Below are 20,918 nucleotides of genomic sequence, written 5' to 3'. Positions count from 1 at the left end.
CGATAGCTGTTCTAGTACATGTAATTTGAATAAAAAATATTTATGAAAATTAAAAACGTTATTTGTTTATAGTTTTAGCTCACCTGAGCTGAAAGCTTAAGTGAGCTATTCTGATCGCCTGTTGTCCGTCATCTGTCCGTCCATTTGTCTGCCTGAAAACTTTAAACTACATGTTCGACTTCTTCTCCAGAACCGCTGGACCAATTTCAACCAATATTGGCAAAAGGCATCATTGGGTAAAGGGCTTTCAAGTTTGTTGAACTGAAGGGTCATGCCCCCTTCAAAAGAGAGATAATCACAAAAAATAGGGTGAGGTCATTAAAAAATCTTCTCGAGAACCACCGGGCCAGAAGAGCTGCAATTTAAATGAAACTTCCCGGGGGGGGGGGGGGGGGTATCATTGGGCCACAATAGGGTATTAAAGTTTTACATACAAATATTTAGGGAACATCATTAAAAATCATCTCAAGCACCACTTGGCCAGGAAAGTACAAATTTACATGAAAGTTTCCTGGCGGAGATTCAAGTTTGTAAAAATAATGACCCTTGGTGTTAGGGTGGGGCCGTAATAGGGGATCAAAGTTTTACATGCGAATGTATTGGGAACCAAACTTGACACAGAGCATCCTCAGATGAAAGCTCAATAATATGAAAGGCCATATCTGTTTACAAGGACATATGATAATTAATTGATTTCTAGTCAAGTTTAATATTAAATTTGAAAATCAATGAATTTTTAGTCGTTACCTTTGAAAAGTTTTTTTCTGAACCAAGCTACTTGTATAATGATAGTTTTGCTCAAGCTTGTTTTAAATATTGCTAGGAACTTCTGCTCATGTGAGCGATGTGGTCCATGGGCTTCTTGTTTAAATTGAAATGAACTGGCCAAAATTCAGAAATATTGCCATTTTTCAAATTTGAACCAAGCACGAAAAAATAGTCATTGAGAACATTAATTGTAATCTGAAAACTTCATTCCCATGATGTAAAATGGTATTGAATATTGGTTAGATGAATTTACAAAGGAAACTAATCTCTTGACGAAAAGCGAATAAAATTAATAACAATATGATTATTTTAGCCATTTCTATTAATTTTTGTTGGGGTCGATACTTTTTTCTCTGGTTTCGTTCAAATCTACAGAAATAGATATATATCTGAAATATGGCAATTTCATTGTAACTTATTTTTAAGTCCTATTTGTCTATATCTTTTTTTCAAATGACATGTTTCTTAAAGATTTTAGCCATAATCTAAAAAAATAGCCATGAATTAATAAATTTTGAACAACAAAAAAAAAACACATTGCAATTTTCATAGATATAAATTCTTATTTTAAAAAATTAGGCCTAGAGCATTTACATGATTTTTTCACAGATTTTATTGGATATCTATATCATAGGGAAGCTTTTGAAATCTCTTACTTGCGAACAAAACATCATATACATTGTATATACATGAATATTGATACATTGATGCACTATACCAGGAAGTTACAGCTATACAGAGTTACCGTTCTTTGTAGGCATAGTCTATAAATAGGTAAGAACATTATTAGACGCCATCTTGACAACAAAATTTCCGTAAACAGGGCACACGAAAATGACGATTTACAAAGTTAACAATCAGGAAAAGAATGAGAAGAAGGATATTCTAGAACAGAAACTCCTTGCAGCTGTTGTGGTATGTAATTCACTTTGATTTGCTAAAAGAATGTCATGAAATCAGATATTTTTGGAACAAGGGACTTTCGCCTTGCGCTCAAGTTACAGACAGCATTATGTATCAGCTGATGAAGTTATTTATTATTATTGACGTTTTGGCAGTTGTGATAGTCTGCGAATTTATTTATCGCATTTATATTGTGAGATAGTAAAGTAAGAAGTCTTAGAAACTCATAAAAGATATCAACCGATCAATTGTTGCTTGTGTAATGTACACCCCCACCCCCCGACACACACGTTAGACCGAGTGAGAGTTTGTAGGGTTAAAAAAAAAACAACAAAAAAAACCCAAAGAAAGTCATAAACGAAATGTTTTTTTCTTCTCTGTTTTTGAACGTTTACAAGCTTGTGAGGTAGGCCTACGCCTAACAGGGTACAAATCAACTCGGCACCTGGTGAACTTGGCACTCATTAAAAAGATAAAGGTGCCTTCGCAGATTCGGCACCAAGTGAATTTGGCATCAGAATCTAGTCAAATCAGCACCCGTTTCGGTTAACACTTGGCATTGAACTGCTTTAACATGCATGTTTTGCTAGTGTTTTAAATATAATATGACATTTTTGTTGTTGTAAAAACTTCGTATAAAATAAAAAATGAAATGTATCAATAACACACCCTGTCAGGTGCTTGTGGATAGATCTTCTCCCCCCGCCCCCCCTGGATTTTTTATTGAAATATGTAACTTCAGAGTGTTTTTATTTCAACAATCTTGCATAGAAACCGTTTTTTTTTTAAATGTCACATCACTGATTGTAATAGATGAACTATGATCAGTGATATGACATTTTAAAAAACAGTTTCTATGTGAGATTTGTGTTTTACATTTGAATAACACTGGGAAGTTACATATTTTACTAAAGGAAATGAACATTCAAAAATACAGGAAGTTCTGTCCACAAGCACTTGTGATCAATATAGCAATTTAAAGTAGACCTATACACGGCCTCGTCACAACCAAATGTAAATGCGGAACCAGACGTCCGTTTTCCGAAATGTGGTTTTTCAAAGATATCAGTTTGATTTTTTACATGGCGATATGATTGTCCGATATTAATTCCTTCCAAGGCGTTCTTATCAGCTGCGGTCAAATTTTATACAATGTATTTTTAAAAAAAGGGGGGGGGGGGCTAAGGATGATTCAAGCTTTAGATAAAAATTGGTTGGAGAACAGACAACATTTTGGCGGATGAGGGCGTCCGTGAGATACATTGACTATCCATGTATGTAAAAGTTTTACAATGATCCATGTTCAACATATGGAATTACGCAGGCATCAGAAAGTTGGAGAGACGGATGGGAAAGGGGGATCAATTCATATTTCCACCAGCATCATAATAATAATATTATTTCTTTTGTGAGGATCCGGGTTAAAGTAGGTCCTCAGTACCTCATGCTTGTCGCAAGAGGCGACTAAATGGGACGGTCCTTCGGATGAGACCACAAAAACAGAGACCCCGTGTCACAGCAGGTGTGGCACGCTAAAAATCCCTACTCAAAGACCGTCGGCGTCGAGCATAGGCCTAAGTTTTGCAGTCTTTCACCGGCAATGGTGACGTCTCCATATGAGAAAAAAATTCTCGAGCGTAATAATTGCTAATTCAAAACTATGCAGCTGTTGAATCCAAATTATCATGAACAAATACATGGTAAGCTTGTGTAAAAATAAAAATTCACACTTCGCTGCTCCAGTGACCACAGATGTCGTAGTTATGTTCGCTGCTCCAATGTTGCAGATATTGACGCAAGCTTCAAAGAACGGCGCAAGCTTCAAAGAACTGCTGCAAATAATTTGTTTTATTTCACTGACCATCATAAATTTGTCATTTTTTCCTCATCCCCTCTCCTGTTTTTCAAAATTATTGGGGCGGCATCTGTATAATGCGATTACAGTGTAGTTCCTTATTGAGATTGCATCTACATAGATCGGAGTAAGTGGTGTACATGTACGTATATCCAATTTATGTACATACAAATGATTCCATGATAAAAGATAGAACACACATGCATTAATCATAATAGCAAAACTATCAAAATTCAGTTGTTACTTTCGTTTTACATTCACATTGTGAATACCATCTTCTAGAATGATTTGCTTTCAGATAAAATGTAAAATCTAATTGCAAACCATATGTATCTATAATACTTATAGTTTAACATAGTTCAAATTATTATCCAATGTTGTAAATATACTCAAATTTCACATGTTGTATGAAAATATGATAATGGATAATTCAAGATTTTTTTTGGGGGGGGGGGGTACTTGTTATAGAGCTTATAGCTTTTAAAATGATGCGTCAACATATGATTTTCTTACGCAAATCCTTTTTCTGAGATAATAATCTGTAAATTAGAAACATTTTATTCAAGGTTTAGTCCATAAAAATTGGAGGAAAAGACCAATATTGACATGAAATGGCATTTTCAACAGTATTTCTTTTAACATGTGTGGGCTCACAAAGTGTACATTATGAAAATAGTTATTCACATTTATTAAAATAAATGATTACATATCATTAAATAATGGGTATATAGTCTATGTTGCTTATTACAACCCATTTGTTTTGGAAAAATAATAATTAGTAAGAAAAGTAAGAAGGAGGAATACATTTTCATTAATGCTGATTATATGTGGATGGGGTACTTACTTTTGAGAAGCAATAACAATGAAATTAGCATGTTGACATATATATTTTTCAATGTTTATCTATTACTGGAATATATATCTATCTTATAAAGGCAATTTTTTCATGATTGAGTCCATTTAAGGCAGAGTATAGGTCTACCTTAAATTTATATTTAAACGTTATTAATTTCATTCAGAAATTTTATACATGTATGCTATTAATAAGGAATTATTCTACTGAAACTATAAAAAATAATTTTTTCATTTCCACATACATGTATGCACTTTCTAACACAAATACATTGTATTATGTAAATCGGCTGTTCTTACAAACTTGCTGTTGATGTAATTTAAGTCTCATTTTCTCTTAGATTAAAAATGGGCTTGTAAAACTTGAAGACAGATAACTGTTACGAAGATAAAATCTATGAGTATTTTTCATCATTCATATTATCTGTATTCACAAAAACGGGTACCGAGTTAACTAGATGCCAAACTAACTGTCGCTGTGTTTACTAGGTGCCGAGTTTACCAGGTGCCACAGTGACTACTAGTTTTGACAGATAACCACCCTCTCATTCACAATTATTTTTGAACAATTTTACGGTTGGCACCTAAAATTGAGGGCTGACTAATCCACCAGAAAGGCGAAAATTCTGAAGACCTGCAGCTAACTTTAATTTTCATTTTTCATACTGAAATCTTACTGAATTCAAATTTGTTATGAAGAAGCAACAAGAGTTGACCAATGATAAGATTGAAATAAAACAGTGTCTTCCTGTGGAAGACATATCAACGTACTTCATTTTCCCCCGCAGTTATGTAATATAGTGCACTGCTAGAGAGATTTTAATTGGTACAGAGATGTTATAACACTGTCAGCAAGATAGGATTTTGTATGTGTACTTTATAGGTCACCTTAGTCACTCAGGTGATCTATTAGTTGTCCATAATCAGCCGTCCATCGAGCATAAACATTGAACTTAATCAACTTCTTCTCTGAAAGTACATGGTGATTTTTCATATCAATTTGTTATGGAACATCTTTTTGATAGGGAGGGGGGGGGGGGGGGGGGGGGGGGGGGCTAAAATTGTGTGTATTTCATGGTCACTGCATTTTTGGACCCTGAGGGGTGGGGTGGGGGGTCAAAACCTTAAGAGATGAAACAGTCTTTTAAAAAATCTCACTCGGGAATATCTAGCAGACACTCTGTATCTAGTCATGATGAGCAAGGATATTTCTACCTATTCATGAAGCACAAGACCCGCCCTGACCTAGGGAACATGAATTTCACGTGAAAATGCATCAGTTTTTCTTTTCCTCTGCCCAGCATGAATCCTCATATCCATGGGTATAAAGTCCTGACAAATGCATTCAATATTTAGATACCTTCCTCTTCTGCATTGTGAAGGAAAACTGATTACATTCATTTTATGATAATAATTCAGGCTTTTAGGGCAAGACCCAAATGTTTACATTGTATTTATTATATATAGTGAAAATGCATTCAATCTTTAAAAATCATCTGGTTTACTTCCTTGCATTGTGAAGAAAATTCAAGAAATTTTGTACACATGGTTATAAAAATCATGTAGCTGTCTACTAAAATTGTGAATTTCTCTACTCTTGCCAAGGTTTAGGCTTTAGGGCAAGACCCAAATGGGTTTATAGTGAAAATGCAATTTAATCATTAAAATAATCTTTTTCTTCTGTGCATTATGAATAAATGCTACAATGTGTGGTAGATGCTGAGTATATGTAAAGCACATAGCCTTCTGTCAAAAATGTGAATTGCTTACTCCAGGGTTCAGGTTTTAGGACAGAGTTTAACAGGTAAAAGTCTTACCTAATAAAATCATCTGCTTCACTTTGGTAGAGTATTTCAAAGTATTCTTTAGAACCTATAGGCTTCTACGAAAATTATGGAATTCATGACCTCTGGACTAGCTACTGAGCTTTAGAGGGCTACAATCATAGGATGAAAATACAACTTGTATGAATTTTGAAGAAATCTGAGGACAATATAACACTTTAAATGCCTTGGGTATTGAGCTGTCTGTTGAAGAGTTGTTGCAGTTTTCTCTAGAGACTGAAAAGACCCATGTGCCTCTTTTTAACTTTGATATCATAAATCAGTGTTCTCAAAGGCACAAATTAATTGGCATTTGGGAGGAGCATCACAAATTTATCCTCCTTAGTCATTATACATGGTCAACACATTTCCATGGTGAAGAAAAAAAATGTGAACTGAGGTGAAATATGCAACAATACCCCCCCTCCCCCCAAAAACAAACCCCCCTCCCCCCCCCCCCCCCCCTCCCCATTACCCTTTAAGTTTTGATGTCATCTGTAGCCATTGCTTGAAAGTTACACCAACTTTATTGGGCAATGGGCAAGGTTTTTTTTTTTTTTTTAAATTTAGCCCTAGGCCCACTTCTTTGGTATGTGTGGACTTTGGCATTTTGTGTCATTTTTCTCACGAGTGGATGAGCCAATTCTAACTACTTAGAACAAAGTATCCTCAGGTTGAGAGCCAGGGAAACAAAATTAATCAAAATAAAGGCAGGGATTTATCTAGGTTGTTTTTACTACCGGTAAAAGGTACCTTTCCCCTTTGGCAACAAATGGATATTTCCCCTTTCACAGATAAAAAAATTCCCTTCATTTGTAGAAACTTCACAAAATTGTATAAGAATTTTTCAACAATTTTTTTTTTTATATAGTCTGTCATTTTCTACAATTGCCAGACTTACAATATAGATAAAATGAGTAATCAATCACTTTATATGGCTGTTATAATCTGTGGATATTATATTCCATGGATGTCCCTCATCCCCATCCCCTGGAAGCTCATGACTGGATTTCTAAAAAATTCCCCTTAATTATAAAATGGGTTGTAATATCTAGATGCTGGATAAAACCCTGAAAGGGTTGTGCTAGCCTCTCCATAAGGGAGGTAAATAGTACAAATTATGGTGGGGATTCATTTTAAAATCATTCTTTATAGACCTGTTCGGCCAGAAATGACACAACTTGAGTGATAGATGTATTTGCTTCCTACCAGTGGCTCAGCGATGTTTGCTTTGTGATGTTAGAGGTTTGAGCCCTGCTTTTACCTTGGCCATGTACAACGTTTAGATATGTTGTGACTGCTCTCAGCATTCAGAAGTGGAAGTTGACTACCTTGTGTAGATCTAAATTTGTGTCAATTCACTTACAGCTGGTGACATTTCCATATATTTATTGGAAATTTCTCAGAAGTGGAAGTTGAACACCATGTGTTCTCAAATGGTGTTCTCAAGAACGATAACTTGTAAGGATGATCGACAAACATCCACATCTTGTGATTAGTATGATATTAATTAAATGTTTACAGACTGAAAGTATTTTGGGATGTTTTGAATATTTTCTTTGCTTGCACCCATTTTATAGATTATTATAAATTTTTGTACTTCAATCCTTATTCATTGCAAAGTAAATTGAGGAAATGTAAATTCGCGAACTGGAAATTTTCAGATTTAGTCACAATACAACACTCCGAGATCATATTGTCTCTCACATGTCCATCAGTCCATTTATCACACATAAAAGATTTTCAGACAGGACTTCTGTTTACAATGTCAAGACGTTGTGAAATGGCCACTTAGATTATGAATTCACAAAGCCTTGACACAACTATATATATTCTCTTATTATCCATAACTTGAGATTTTCTATCCTTCTAACTGTTCCCTTGCTTAGATTTGTAATATTTGTAAAATATTAAATCGTAAAATGTTGGCAGTGTAATCACGAGTGGAGAGATGATGATGAATTTTAATTGAAAATTGCTTCATCCTTTCCGATTCTGATCATTGATTATGATATGTAATTTAATGCTCTCGAATCTGGAAATATAAACTAAGAAAATGCTGACTGCTTTGTCTGCCTATGAAAATTTTAACTCTGCATGGTCATAACTTTTAAAATGGATGTTGATCAGGCTTTCATATTTCACATATTTGTATCCCTTGTGACCAGACTTTTCTTTTTGTACTAAAATTTTTTTACCCCATATGGTCTGTACCTTGCAGTTTGGCCATCTTACTAGTATTATCATTAAAAAATTACTCAGGTAGTTCCACAGCAACATATGACAAATGGGTTTTTGACATCCTAAACCTTTCATTTAGATACAATTTAGATCTATACTCATACACATTTCCTCAAAGTACATAAAGGTTTCTTGATTTCACATGGTAGAGTTATAGTTCCAATGGTTTGTCCATTAAATATTTAAAATAATATGTTAGTTTTATGTAAATATTTTATTTTCAAAAAAAAATGAATGTTTTTCAGTATATACATACATACAAATTATACCTAGGATAACCCATGAAAGCTCAAAAGCTTATTTCCAATGGGGTCCTTTGATGGGGGTTGGTTATGTGGGAGGAAACCGGAGTACCCAGAGGAAACCCATGTGTCCGAGCGGGTGACTGCCATACACTCTCACATACAACCACAAAAGGGGATCGAACTTGGGTTGCAGCGATGAGAAGCGAGAGTGCTACTTCTGCGGTACCCGGACACCCTATATATATTATATCTAAACTGATTTTCAATGGATTATAATCACTACCTGATATCAGGTCACATGACCAATCTAATTAAAATTAGATGTTAGATCCGCTCACATATTCACTACATGTAGCGAGTATGTGAGCGGATCTAACATCTGATTTTAATTAGATTGGTCACATGATGTGCCCTGCTGTCCTATGCCTATATCATGTGATATGTTCTCATTATTTCTACATGTATTTTGAAGGCTGACTCTGAAGCTCCGGACACACAAGTGGAGGTAGATGTAGCCCCTCCTCCCAGACATCGCTCCAAGGCCTGGCTTAACCTCTTCTTGATTTTGGTGGCCATTCTTGTCCTGGCGGCAGGAATTACAGGCGGAGTTCTGCTGTACAGGAGGCTGTCCCACAGGGTAAGAGAGTCATGCTTTGACCTTTGAACCAAGCCTGTTGGGTTTTGGCCTTTGAACTGAGTTTGTCAGGCTTTGAACTAAGTCTTGTCAGGCTTTGAACTAAGTCATGTCAGGCTTTGAACTAAGTCTTGTCAGGCTTTGACCTATGAATCGAGCTTGTCTGTCTTTGACCTGGGTAGTGCATGAGCATGGGGTTGACGCTAAACCAATGAGTTGTTGAATTTTTCAGCTGATGATAGCCAATTTGTCAAGAAATTAACGCTTATAGTTTCCTATCGTCATCGCTAGCCACGTTTACTGAATCAGGGAGTACATAATGTGAATAGAGGCAATAGACGTGGTTTGCGATGATGAGTTTCCTGTTTTCACTTTTTAAAATGTACAAGTTTCCTATGTGTTGACTTGTATATACATACTTTCCTGTGTGTTTACTGGTATATACATACTTTCCTATATGTTGACTTGTATATACATACTTTCCTATGTGTTTACTTGTATATACATACTTTCCTATGTGTTTACTTGTATATACATACTTTCCTGTGTGTTGACTTGTATATACATACTTTCCTATGTGTTTACTTGTATATACATACTTTCCTGTGTGTTTACTTGTATATACATACTTTCCTATATGTTGACTTGTATATACATACTTTCCTATGTGTTTACTTGTATATACATACTTTCCTGTGTGTTTACTAGTATATACATACTTTCCTATATGTTGACTTGTATATACATACTTTCCTGTGTGTTTACTAGTATATACATACTTTCCTATGTGTTTACTTGTATATACATACTTTCCTATGTGTTTACTTGTATATACATACTTTCCTGTGTGTTTACTTGTATATACATACTTTCCTGTGTGTTTACTAGTATATACATACTTTCCTATGTGTTGACTTGTATATACATACTTTCCTGTGTGTTTACTGGTATATACATACTTTCCTATGTGTTGACTTGTATATACATACTTTCCTATGTGTTGACTTGTATATACATACTTTCCTATGTGTTGACTTGTATATACATACTTTCCTGTGACATATTTTCTCAGACATCAAATTCAATGAATCACTGGTTTGCTAGTGTCATTGTGCTCATCCTCCATTTAATAATGATTTTCAAGGAGATTAATAATGATTGTCGAGGAGATGTGGGTGAAGTAGTTGTGTTTGGGGATGCATGTACATGAGTTTGCATTTTAAAATCAAACATGTACATTGTGATGGTGATAGTAAATATCCAATTTAAAAACCTACACTACAACAAAATAAGTCGACAGAAAAGTTGAAATATTGGGTGTGTGTTTAAGATTTGGTAGTAGATTTTAACTTTCTCTCTCTCTCCTTCGCTGAATACAAACACGTAGCTCGAGGACAAATGTACCACGGTGTGATTTACCTGTTTCTATTGTAGAAAAACGTTTCATATGATAATGGGGTGAGTAAGATGTTTGTAGATATTTAAATAAATCTGTTAATTAAAAATCTAATAAAATAATGAATGTATAGAAATGATTTTCCTCAACAAAATGACATAGCCTTGCTTTGCTTGCTGCTTGACAATGTCCAAACATTATAAAATACACATAGAATTTAGTGTCTTTTCCTACACATTTAACAGCTTGGGACTCTCTATCAAGCTTTTCACCGGACATGAACTAATCTTCATAGTCTACTTGCTGAATTTGAAAAACAGAAACATTGGATGTAGATCCAGATTCTTAAAACTAAATGAAGAATTGTTCAGAGAAAAGGGCTGATCATTCATTGGAAAGGGGAAATAATCCACAAAATATAACTGCAAGTGGAAACAGAAACTGACCAACATCCAGGAAAAGCTAGCACTCTACATGGGCATTGTAGCTCATGAATGTTTCATTTCTTGTGCTGTATAGGTTTTCGCAGTTTGCTTGTTCCACGAGGAAAACCTACTCAGCTGAATGTTCATTCTCTGTACTTGGCACTTGCATTGATTGACCACAGGTTTCTAGGGATGCCTTATAATAACATAGATAACATGTACTAAACATAGAAATTTTCATCACTTTACGTATATGAAACACATAATTGTCTTAGTAACTAGACGTCTAATTTACATGTATGAATATCATTTTACATAAGTGTTAGATAGAGAGTGGTTAATGAGGAAACATGGAAAAGTGAATTTAGTCAGTTACATGTACATTCAATAAAATGGAAGAGAAATTCTGATATTTAAATAAAATCAGAACAGCTTTTTATCCGCCCATCAAAGACGGGACATATTATGGTAAAGCGTTGTCCATCTGTCTGGACATTGTGGGCAGGATACAGACCGAACTGTAAGCTCCAGGATTTTACAACTTATTGGTACATGTATTTGATCACAATGATAAGAGGAAGATGCCTAATGTTTTTCAAGATCAGAAGTCAAAGGTCAAGATCATAGTATTACTTAGTAGGGAAACCTTGTAGGCAGTATACAGACCAAACTGTTGGGGCTAGGACCGTCAAACTTGGAACACATTCACTTTATGCCAAGTGAAAATATTACATAGAGTGTACATGATTTGCCTTGTTTATGATGCAAAGAAAGTATGTCACACCCTGATGATTGCTGATACTACTTGAAACCAATTTCTACAAATCATGGTACAGTTAAGGAAAACTCTTTATATTAGCTTTTCACAGGCGTATTATGTACCATTGGTGGTACTCTTGTTTTCATTTCATGTATGAAATTGTCTTATGATTTATGAACATGAACTCAAGTGAATGCGAAAGAGGTCTTTTCTTCTGAAATTATGAACATCCTGTTATTGGAAATTGACATCAGAAACAGCTGAGACACAGAGACTAGCCATCTTCCTGTCTAAACTATGCTTCTTTTACAATGTGCTAAATAAAGAAAGGAAACATGTCTTTAATTATATAACCACATAAGAGGATAAAAAGTGTCATTTTAAGTTATTGGCTGTGCGACAAAGTGCACTGTATATAGATATTGCTAAGTACGTCGCAGTGTGGTGGTTTTTTTTGTATTTGAGTTTGCTCTGTATTGATTTGATGCTATTCTAGTATAACCTTATTTTCCAGTCATTCTCAGATTCATATTAATTGAAAGATAAATAGTCTAAGACAGTTTCTTTCCTTTTTTTAATTTGTTGTATTTATTATTAATTGACAAATTAAGGAAGTGCATAGAAAATTAAAATATGAAGTGCGCTTTTCAGTTCACAACATGTGTGTACTGATTTTAATTAACACAGGAAATTTTGATACACAAGTGCAAAATCAATGAATAGGAACTTTGGTATGGATTTCTAAATATTAGATCACTTAAAACTGACAACGTGTCATATTACTTATGATTGGATAATATAGTTGGGTTTTTATTTTTATTGTAGTTTTTTTATAGTGGAAAACCACTATTTATAACCAGGTACTCCATTTTCTTCCAACTTTGTGCAGAAAAGTGTGTATTATAATGCTTTCACTTGCAGTATTGAAGGCTGCAGCAGTAGAAGATGTGCAGCACGTTATATCTATGTGGACTTGCACTGAGAAGGAACTTCTTTTGTACAATACATGTACTAGTACATGTCAGTATGCTTATCGATAATGGTTGTTTAGTACTGATGTACATGTATGAACACTTGTACCAATGATGAGTTTATATACTGCACTCAAACTTCAGATGTTGACAGGAACTGCTGTCTGTGAAAACCCAGTACAACATAGATACTCATACAAAGTATTTATAGCAAATACAAGAGTGGACTTCCTTGTCTTAGTGCAGTTGACACAAACTTCAGTGGGCGAGATTACCCTAGGTTTTGTTATTTTCTTCTTTTCTACTACTTGGAGGGGGGGGGGGGGCAGAGTCCAAATAAGCCCCTCCACTGCTCACTGGGCTCCACTCTGATCCTATTTGGGGTGGGGTCTAATGACTTTCAAACCCCTGCTAATCTTTAATTTGCATCTATTTCTTACGGAATAATCTAGGGTTCCAAACTTTTATCTGACTATTACAATATCAGGTGATGAATCTTTATGAGAGGTTTAGTAAATTATGTTATCTGTAAAGGAAGGATGTTTGCCATTGGGTGACCCTGAAAATACGTACATTTGTTAATGTTGTGTAAGTCTAGAATCAACCTTTGATATTAATTTCCATTGTTTAAAGTTCTGTGCACAAATGAAATTTCAGCATATAGCATAGAAACCTATATTTATCTTGGGAGAGGGCCTACATTGGCTATCCCTGTTGCCCAATCCTGTTGAGTTTCTCAATAAAATATGTTTAAATTAAACCTATGTTTAAAAAATTACGAAAGATAGATTGAAGGAACAAAAATCTACTTTATTCGTAGTATGAGAGATGGAAAAGTCATGGAAACATGTATACAAACTACCCTGCATATACCCCATAATACAAACGAAGCAGATTCCTTGATTAGTAGATTGGATAATTACTAGGTTAATCCTGAGAGGGTATCTTAGTACAAAGGTTTTCTGGATAATTACTGGATTAAAGATTGACTAGGTTAATCCTGAAAGGGTATCTTAGTACAAAGGTTGTCTAGATAATTACTGGATTAAAGATTGACTAGATTAATCCTGAAAGGGTATCATAGTACAAAGGTTGTCTAGATAATTACTGGATTAAAGATTGACTAGATTAATCCTGAAAGGGTATCATAGTACAAAGGTTGTCTAGATAATTACTGGATTAAAGATTGACTAGATTAATCCTGAAAGGGTATCATAGTACAAAGGTTGTCTAGATAATTACTGGATTAAAGATTGACTAGGTTAATCCTGAAAGGGTATCTTAGTACAAAGGTTGTCTAGATAATTACTGCGTATACCCCATAATACAAACGAAGCAGATTCCTTGATTAGTAGATTGGATAATTACTAGGTTAATCCTGAGAGGGTATCTTAGTACAAAGGTTTTCTGGATAATTACTGGATTAAAGATTGACTAGGTTAATCCTGAAAGGGTATCTTAGTACAAAGGTTGTCTAGATAATTACTGGATTAAAGATTGACTAGATTAATCCTGAAAGGGTATCATAGTACAAAGGTTGTCTAGATAATTACTGGATTAAAGATTGACTAGATTAATCCTGAAAGGGTATCATAGTACAAAGGTTGTCTAGATAATTACTGGATTAAAGATTGACTAGATTAATCCTGAAAGGGTATCATAGTACAAAGGTTGTCTAGATAATTACTGGATTAAAGATTGACTAGGTTAATCCTGAAAGGGTATCTTAGTACAAAGGTTGTCTAGATAATTACTGCGTATACCCCATAATACAAACGAAGCAGATTCCTTGATTAGTAGATTGGATAATTACTAGGTTAATCCTGAGAGGGTATCTTAGTACAAAGGTTTTCTGGATAATTACTGGATTAAAGATTGACTAGGTTAATCCTGAAAGGGTATCTTAGTACAAAGGTTGTCTAGATAATTACTGCGTATACCCCATAATACAAACGAAGCAGATTCCTTGATTAGTAGATTGGATAATTACTAGGTTAATCCTGAGAGGGTATCTTAGTACAAAGGTTTTCTGGATAATTACTGGATTAAAGATTGACTAGGTTAATCCTGAAAGGGTATCTTAGTACAAAGGTTGTCTAGATAATTACTGGATTAAAGATTGACTAAGTTAATCCTCAAAGGGTATCATTTTATCCCCATGCTTTCTGAGCATTTGTTCCGTACATGTTATTTCCCGCATGGCATTATGCTAATAAAACCCATTAAGATTTGCATATCAGATGAGTTTGTACTGATATATTAACAGTTTTAACTTCTTGCAGTACCTTGCGATATGCAAATAACAATTACAGTGAAATAAGGTCATAGCGGACCTCCAGGCCCAGAAACAAAATAGTTTGTTATAACCATGCAAACTTATGATTATATCCAATACAGTTTTCATTATTTTCCTCTCATGGGAGAATAGATATCACTTTGCAATAAACATGAATTTGTCATATGCATGTTGGTTATAAGTGTTTTACTGTTTATGATTTAGTGTTGTATGCAGTCAATGATTGTTTTGTTTCTTTTGCTACAGATAATTCGTGGACAGTGTGGTTTCCGGGCTGATTTGCAGTATGAGTACCAACCCCTATCCCAGGGAGAACAGGAAGAGAATGGCATCACAAAAGACAACCCAAAAGAAGACCCTTATTTCAACGCCAACTTACAAACTAACCAACAGTGGAGTGAGGGCAAAACAGAGAGACCACCAATGAGGAGGCCACACAAGCACCACAAACACCACAAGCACCCCCACGTGGTCAGACCCTACGATCTCTCCGAGGATGTCCAAGTCATTGATGATCAGATTGAGAGAATTCACATGCCAAGTTTCAAGGATTTCCGTGACACCATGATTCTTCACGACTTCCAGAAGGCAAGTTTAGACAAGGGAAATGGGTCATTTTAAAACTTTGCAATCCAACATTTTGACTGACTTGGGAATAATTTTTGAGATTTTTAAAGTATAAGAAGTGTATTGCATGTAACGCAACTGCAGAGATCACCTTTTCTGTTGTCTTTCCAGAATTTCACAGCCATTGTGGATTATGACAAGAGGTCTTGCTATGTGATGAAGCTTGACAGAATGAAAGTAACTCCCCCCAAAGACTGGATTGATCTCATTCAGAAGTTTGCTGTATGTCAATATTTATTTTGATAGAAGTTTATATACTGTGATTCTTCGAATGTAGACTGTCTATATATGAACAGTATTGACATTATAGACAATCCTTTAGAATTCGCTTTCAACACCTTTAAGCGCTAATTGTTTATACAAACCATCCTTCAATCCTGAACGAGTCAGCATCTCGGTGTCTGAGTGATAACCATTGTTACAAAAACACTTGTCTGACAGCTTGTTAAGGCCACGATAGCAATGACTAGTGGTGGTTAACCCAACCTGGGAATTAATTAGCTTGTTAAATGATCAGTCAACTTACTTAGATTTCATAAGTTAGGCAAGAATTTTGAGACATATTCATAAAGGCAACAAAGACTAATCACAGAGAAGAATGTTTAGTTTCTTTAATCATATTTCACATGAGAAAGTTTCACAATTTAGTATATTTCTAAACAAAATTATCAATTTTACCATCCTAACATGACGTACGCAGAGTCATATTCATTTAGAATAAAACTGAAACTTATCGATTGCAATGCCGATTTCCAGAGTCTCGCTAATTCAAACTTTTGATCTAAAAAGTTTTTTGTAGTCCCTTTCAAGAGTTAGCTACATATGTACATGTATAATTATATGAAATTCAGAAAACATGGTAGGAACTTAAGGAGGTACTCTACATCGTCATTATGGCTGACTTCCTTTTAAAGCATGGATGAAAATATAAATATCAGCAATATTTGTATATTCATTTAAATAATTCTCGCCTTGCTGAGTAGCTCAGTAGGTTAGGATGTCGATTGCTGAACTGTAGATCGTGTGTTCGAGTCTGACGGGTTTTAAATTTTTCTCAGATTGCTTTCAACTAAAACCGTATTTTTTGACTAAATAAAGTATATTTTAAAGTTTTCAATTTCAAAACATAGTTGTACATATCCTCCACTTTTCATCCATATCAAATTTCTTTGGTGTAGCATACCTCCTTAATTTATATATAAAAATGAATTGGCAGAAAAAAATTATAGAAATCAAAATGATCAGTCTCAAACTTTATTTGTAGTACTTCTGCATAGTATGCAAGTCCTATAGTGTTCTTTGTGTATTTATCTCTATTTTATTACTGTGTATTTTTCTGTATATTTATCTCTATTTTGTTACTGTATATTTTTCTGTATATTTATCTATATTTTATTTTTGTGTATTTTTCTGTATATGTATCTATATTTTATTACCGTGTATATTGCAGACTGGCTACTACATGCCTAGAGCTGATATCCTCAAAAAACAGTACCGTGTGACCTTGCCAGCTCTCAAGGACATTTCCTTCCTGGGACGTTACATTGAGAAGGAATGCATCTACTTCAGCACATACAACATGGAGAAAGTTGTTGGAAATCATTGTAAGCATCAGTAGAATTACAGACTAAAAACAAGCACTCCGAGAGTATAAAATAATCTGTATTATAGCTCCCTGTAAATAAAACAATCTGTACAATAGCTCCCTGTAAATAAAACAATCTGTACTATAGCTCCCCTGTAAATAAAACAATCTGTACTATATCTCCCTGTAAATAAAATAATCTGTACTATAGCTCCCTGTAAATAAAATAATCTGTACAATACCACCCTGTAAATAAAACAATCTGTACAATAGCTCCCTGTAAATAAAACAATCTGTACTATAGCTCCCTGTAAATAAAAACAATCTGTACTATATAGCTCCCCTGTAAATAAAACAAGCATTCTGTGAGTATTGAATGGCAATACATAGTCCCCTTCTGGTCGCAAAAATTACTGTATCGCAACAATATTCAGTAGGTTATGGTAAAGGGGAAAATTGGGGAACCAGGATAGGAATGGTTGGAAATCAACTACTATTCAGGTACAAAGACTAGACCAGGAAAAAGGACATATAATCAGGTTTAAATCTATAACCAAGTCAATGAACAGTGACATGTAGGTGATCATGAATAATTTAGCTACATTGTTGTATTACTATGCTAGAAGTTTTAATGAGTGTAGTACTCTTGTCTACAGAGATAAGAAACTTGGATGTAAACTAACAATTCATACTATTTTTCTAAGTCCGAGGGCCTTAACTTAATGAAAAATCAACGGATCAAGACGAAATTCGAACTTGATTTGTAACTTGTTATGGCAAAGCAATGTACCAAATATCAAATGAATATCTGCAAGCATAACAAAAAAAGGCTGGAAAACGATTTATGTTATTTTTCTAAGTCCAAGAGCCATAACTAAGAGAAAAATCAATGGACCGAGATGAAATTTTATCTTGATCTGTAACTTGTTATAGCAAACAATGTATCAAATATCAAATGAATATCTGGAAGCACAACAACAACAACAAAAAAGGGTTGGAAAACGATAATTCATGCTATTTTTCTAAGCCCAAGAACTAAGTGAAAAATCAACGGACCAAGATGAAATTCGAAATTGATCTGTAACTTGTTATAGAAAATAATGTATCAAATAAATATCTGCAAGAGCAGAGAAAGAAGTGCAGAAAACTTATCAGACGGACAGAGCGTAAACCTAAAGTCCCCTTCGACTTTGTCGGGAGGGGACAAATAACTTTCTAGTTGTCTGACTTAAAAGGAAAATTGTTCCTTCAACCGAAAATGAAAATTCATAGGGCTAAATTGCTAAAGAAAGGTTACATTATGGAATTGATTTTCCAACTATTCAAATCCGATTTTAAAAAAGTGGAATATGTCCTTACTTGATTGTATTGTTTAAATGTCTTTGTACAGTAAGGTCCATGTCGGTCAAACATTTCTAGATGCATATGTCTAATGTAAGTTTGTCATCTTGCACAAAATTTGTCATGTTTTGAAATGAAAGCATTTTAGAATGACAATTTAGTGGGGCTAGGGCAGATAGAGCCCATATATGTAGTTCTTTATGGCACCACATTTGATAATGGAAGTCTGTTGTAGGAAAAGCAATTTTTATTTTCAATTCTGGCTTTTGCAAAATGGAAATAACTGAATTTCAGAAAAAAAGGTTGTTATTACACATATTCCAGCATGGTTATAAATTGAGGTTATGCTCTGTTTCTCTTACAGTCATTGCCAAGCGAGCGGCTGGGGACTCCCACAGTTACTATGGTTACTATGAGCCACGCAGCAACAGTTTCGTCAGGATGGAGCTGTTTAAATAAGTGGACTTAAAGGATAGTGTTGATGAGTGTGGGAAAGATCTGTGTGTGTAGACTATTATTTCATGTAAGAGAAGGGGAACAGTTTGGATCGCTTGATGACCATCGTGTTTCCTGAGATTCAAATACCACCAGGTTTCTACAAAGAAACTCTTGTGTACATATTATACAACGCTCCATAGCATTCATCTGTATGATTTCAACATGTTTACGAAGGCTCTTTGGTCATTACCAAGATTAGACCATTTCTGTTAATCTCCCCATAAAGAAGAGTATATTTGGAAGCATATACTTTCAGAACTTCAAATGGATAGGACAAACGTTTCAAAATAAGTGGTGTGAAACACTGCTGTAATGACTTCAGAGCTTTCAGTTAGTGCAAATTTATTTCAGTTCTTACACAGATTATAAAAATAGGCGTCTGTGACATCTAGTTTTTTTGTTGGTTTTTTTATTGTTTCATTCATATGTATGTTGTATTGACTTGGTGTGATTTTCCAGCATTAAAATGCATATTGACTGGGATGTCATAAGCCCAAACTTCGTCCATGAAAGTTTGACACTACAAGTGGAATAAGGACAGATTTAATCAGATGATGTACAGTAGTTTGACATTTTAAGTTTGTAGTCAGTTGTCATTGTTTATTCTTTCATATTGTCTCCTCTCTATCCCCCTCTATCCCTACTCCCCCTTCTTTCTCTATCCCCCTCCCCCTTCCATCCCCCCTTCCAAAATTAAGGAAATGATAAATGGCAATTGTGACAGGTCAGTGAAGCACTTATTTTTTTTTTTTAATAAGTAATCGATACTGATGTTGTTTCTTTTTTCCTTTTACTTTATGTGTTTGAAATTCTCAGGCAAGAACAGTCTAATATAATGTAGCAAACGAAGTAGGCTATCAAAAGATCTAATTTTGATTTATACATTGAAGCAGATAAATGTTATACTTTAATGTTGTTTTGTTATTGAGTTAATTGTTCAGCTAGAATGATGTCCATTATTCATTTGGAACTAATTTTAAAAAGAATCGCACTACTAAATGTTATTGTTAAAGTGTTAATGTCAAATTGCGACTTGGCAGGACTTTGTCCAATGATGTAAATATTGCTTTACAACTCTGCTACACACTTCAAAGACTGGGAATGTTGAATTCTCAACAAAAATGAAAATCAGAGAGAGAAAAAAAGTGACATTGCTTTCTGTTTTATTCTTCTTTTGTAATTATATTCTTGAAATAAAATAGTTTTTTTTTTTCAATGAGAGCATTGATATTTTACATCAGATGTTATTTTAGTGATTAATTCATTTGATCAATTACAATGTAATGTTGATTTCTTAAAATTGATTAGTTTGTTATTGACTGCGTCAATATTGTTTGTCTTTAACTCACATTTAAATAAAATGTATCTTTGGAATCATTAAAACATTTATGTCAAAAAATGAAGAAGAAAAAGAGTTGTAATTCTTTGAGTTTATGGCTGTCTTTTGAAGTTTGGAGGCTTTTTTGAAATTACACTGATAGACCTGCCGGTACAGTAAAGACCCCTGCGTTATTACTCAAAAGATCACTTGCACTCATTTCATCCGTGCTATTCTGTATATACATCTGTAGTGATAATTCCCTTCCACTATATAATATGTGTTATGTACAGCGTAGTTTGGGGTGACTAGCATCACTGATAAGTGTCATTACATCGGTGTATATATCAGATGAGAAGTTTATTAAAGGATAATGGGGC

General features: G+C 34.4%; 1 protein-coding gene across 2 annotated transcripts; it reads left to right on the top strand.

The window, feature by feature from the left end:
• The first annotated feature begins 1,506 nt into the window (after positions 1-1,506).
• LOC125657704 (uncharacterized) lies at positions 1,507-20,632 on the top strand. 2 transcript variants are annotated; one of them, XM_048888444.2, is made up of 7 exons: positions 1,507-1,683; positions 9,160-9,324; positions 10,756-10,779; positions 15,416-15,757; positions 15,908-16,018; positions 17,247-17,400; positions 19,087-20,632. In XM_048888444.2, the coding sequence occupies exons 1-7, from the start codon at positions 1,603-1,605 to the stop codon at positions 19,179-19,181; spliced, it is 972 nt and encodes a 323-aa protein (XP_048744401.2). In that variant the 5' UTR covers positions 1,507-1,602; the 3' UTR covers positions 19,182-20,632. The 2 variants fall into 2 exon arrangements, with proteins under 2 accessions (XP_048744401.2, XP_048744402.2); XM_048888445.2 differs by lacking the exon at positions 10,756-10,779 and having other exon boundaries at positions 1,523-1,683.
• Positions 20,633-20,918: the final 286 nt, after the last annotated feature.

Source organism: Ostrea edulis, chromosome 9, assembly GCF_947568905.1.
Source record: "Ostrea edulis chromosome 9, xbOstEdul1.1, whole genome shotgun sequence".
Lineage (NCBI taxonomy): Eukaryota > Metazoa > Mollusca > Bivalvia > Ostreida > Ostreidae > Ostrea > Ostrea edulis.
The sequence above is the reverse complement of the archived record's forward strand: the minus strand, read 5'-3'. Positions and strand labels throughout refer to the sequence as shown.

Coding starts and splice junctions, on each gene's coding strand:
- LOC125657704 (XM_048888444.2), top strand. CDS start 1,603: ATGACGATTTACAAAGTTAACAATCAGGAAAAGAATGAGAAGAAGGAT. Junction 1,684..9,159: donor AACTCCTTGCAGCTGTTGTG/GTATGTAATTCA, acceptor TGTATTTTGAAG/GCTGACTCTGAAGCTCCGGA. Junction 16,019..17,246: donor ATCTCATTCAGAAGTTTGCT/GTATGTCAATAT, acceptor TGTATATTGCAG/ACTGGCTACTACATGCCTAG.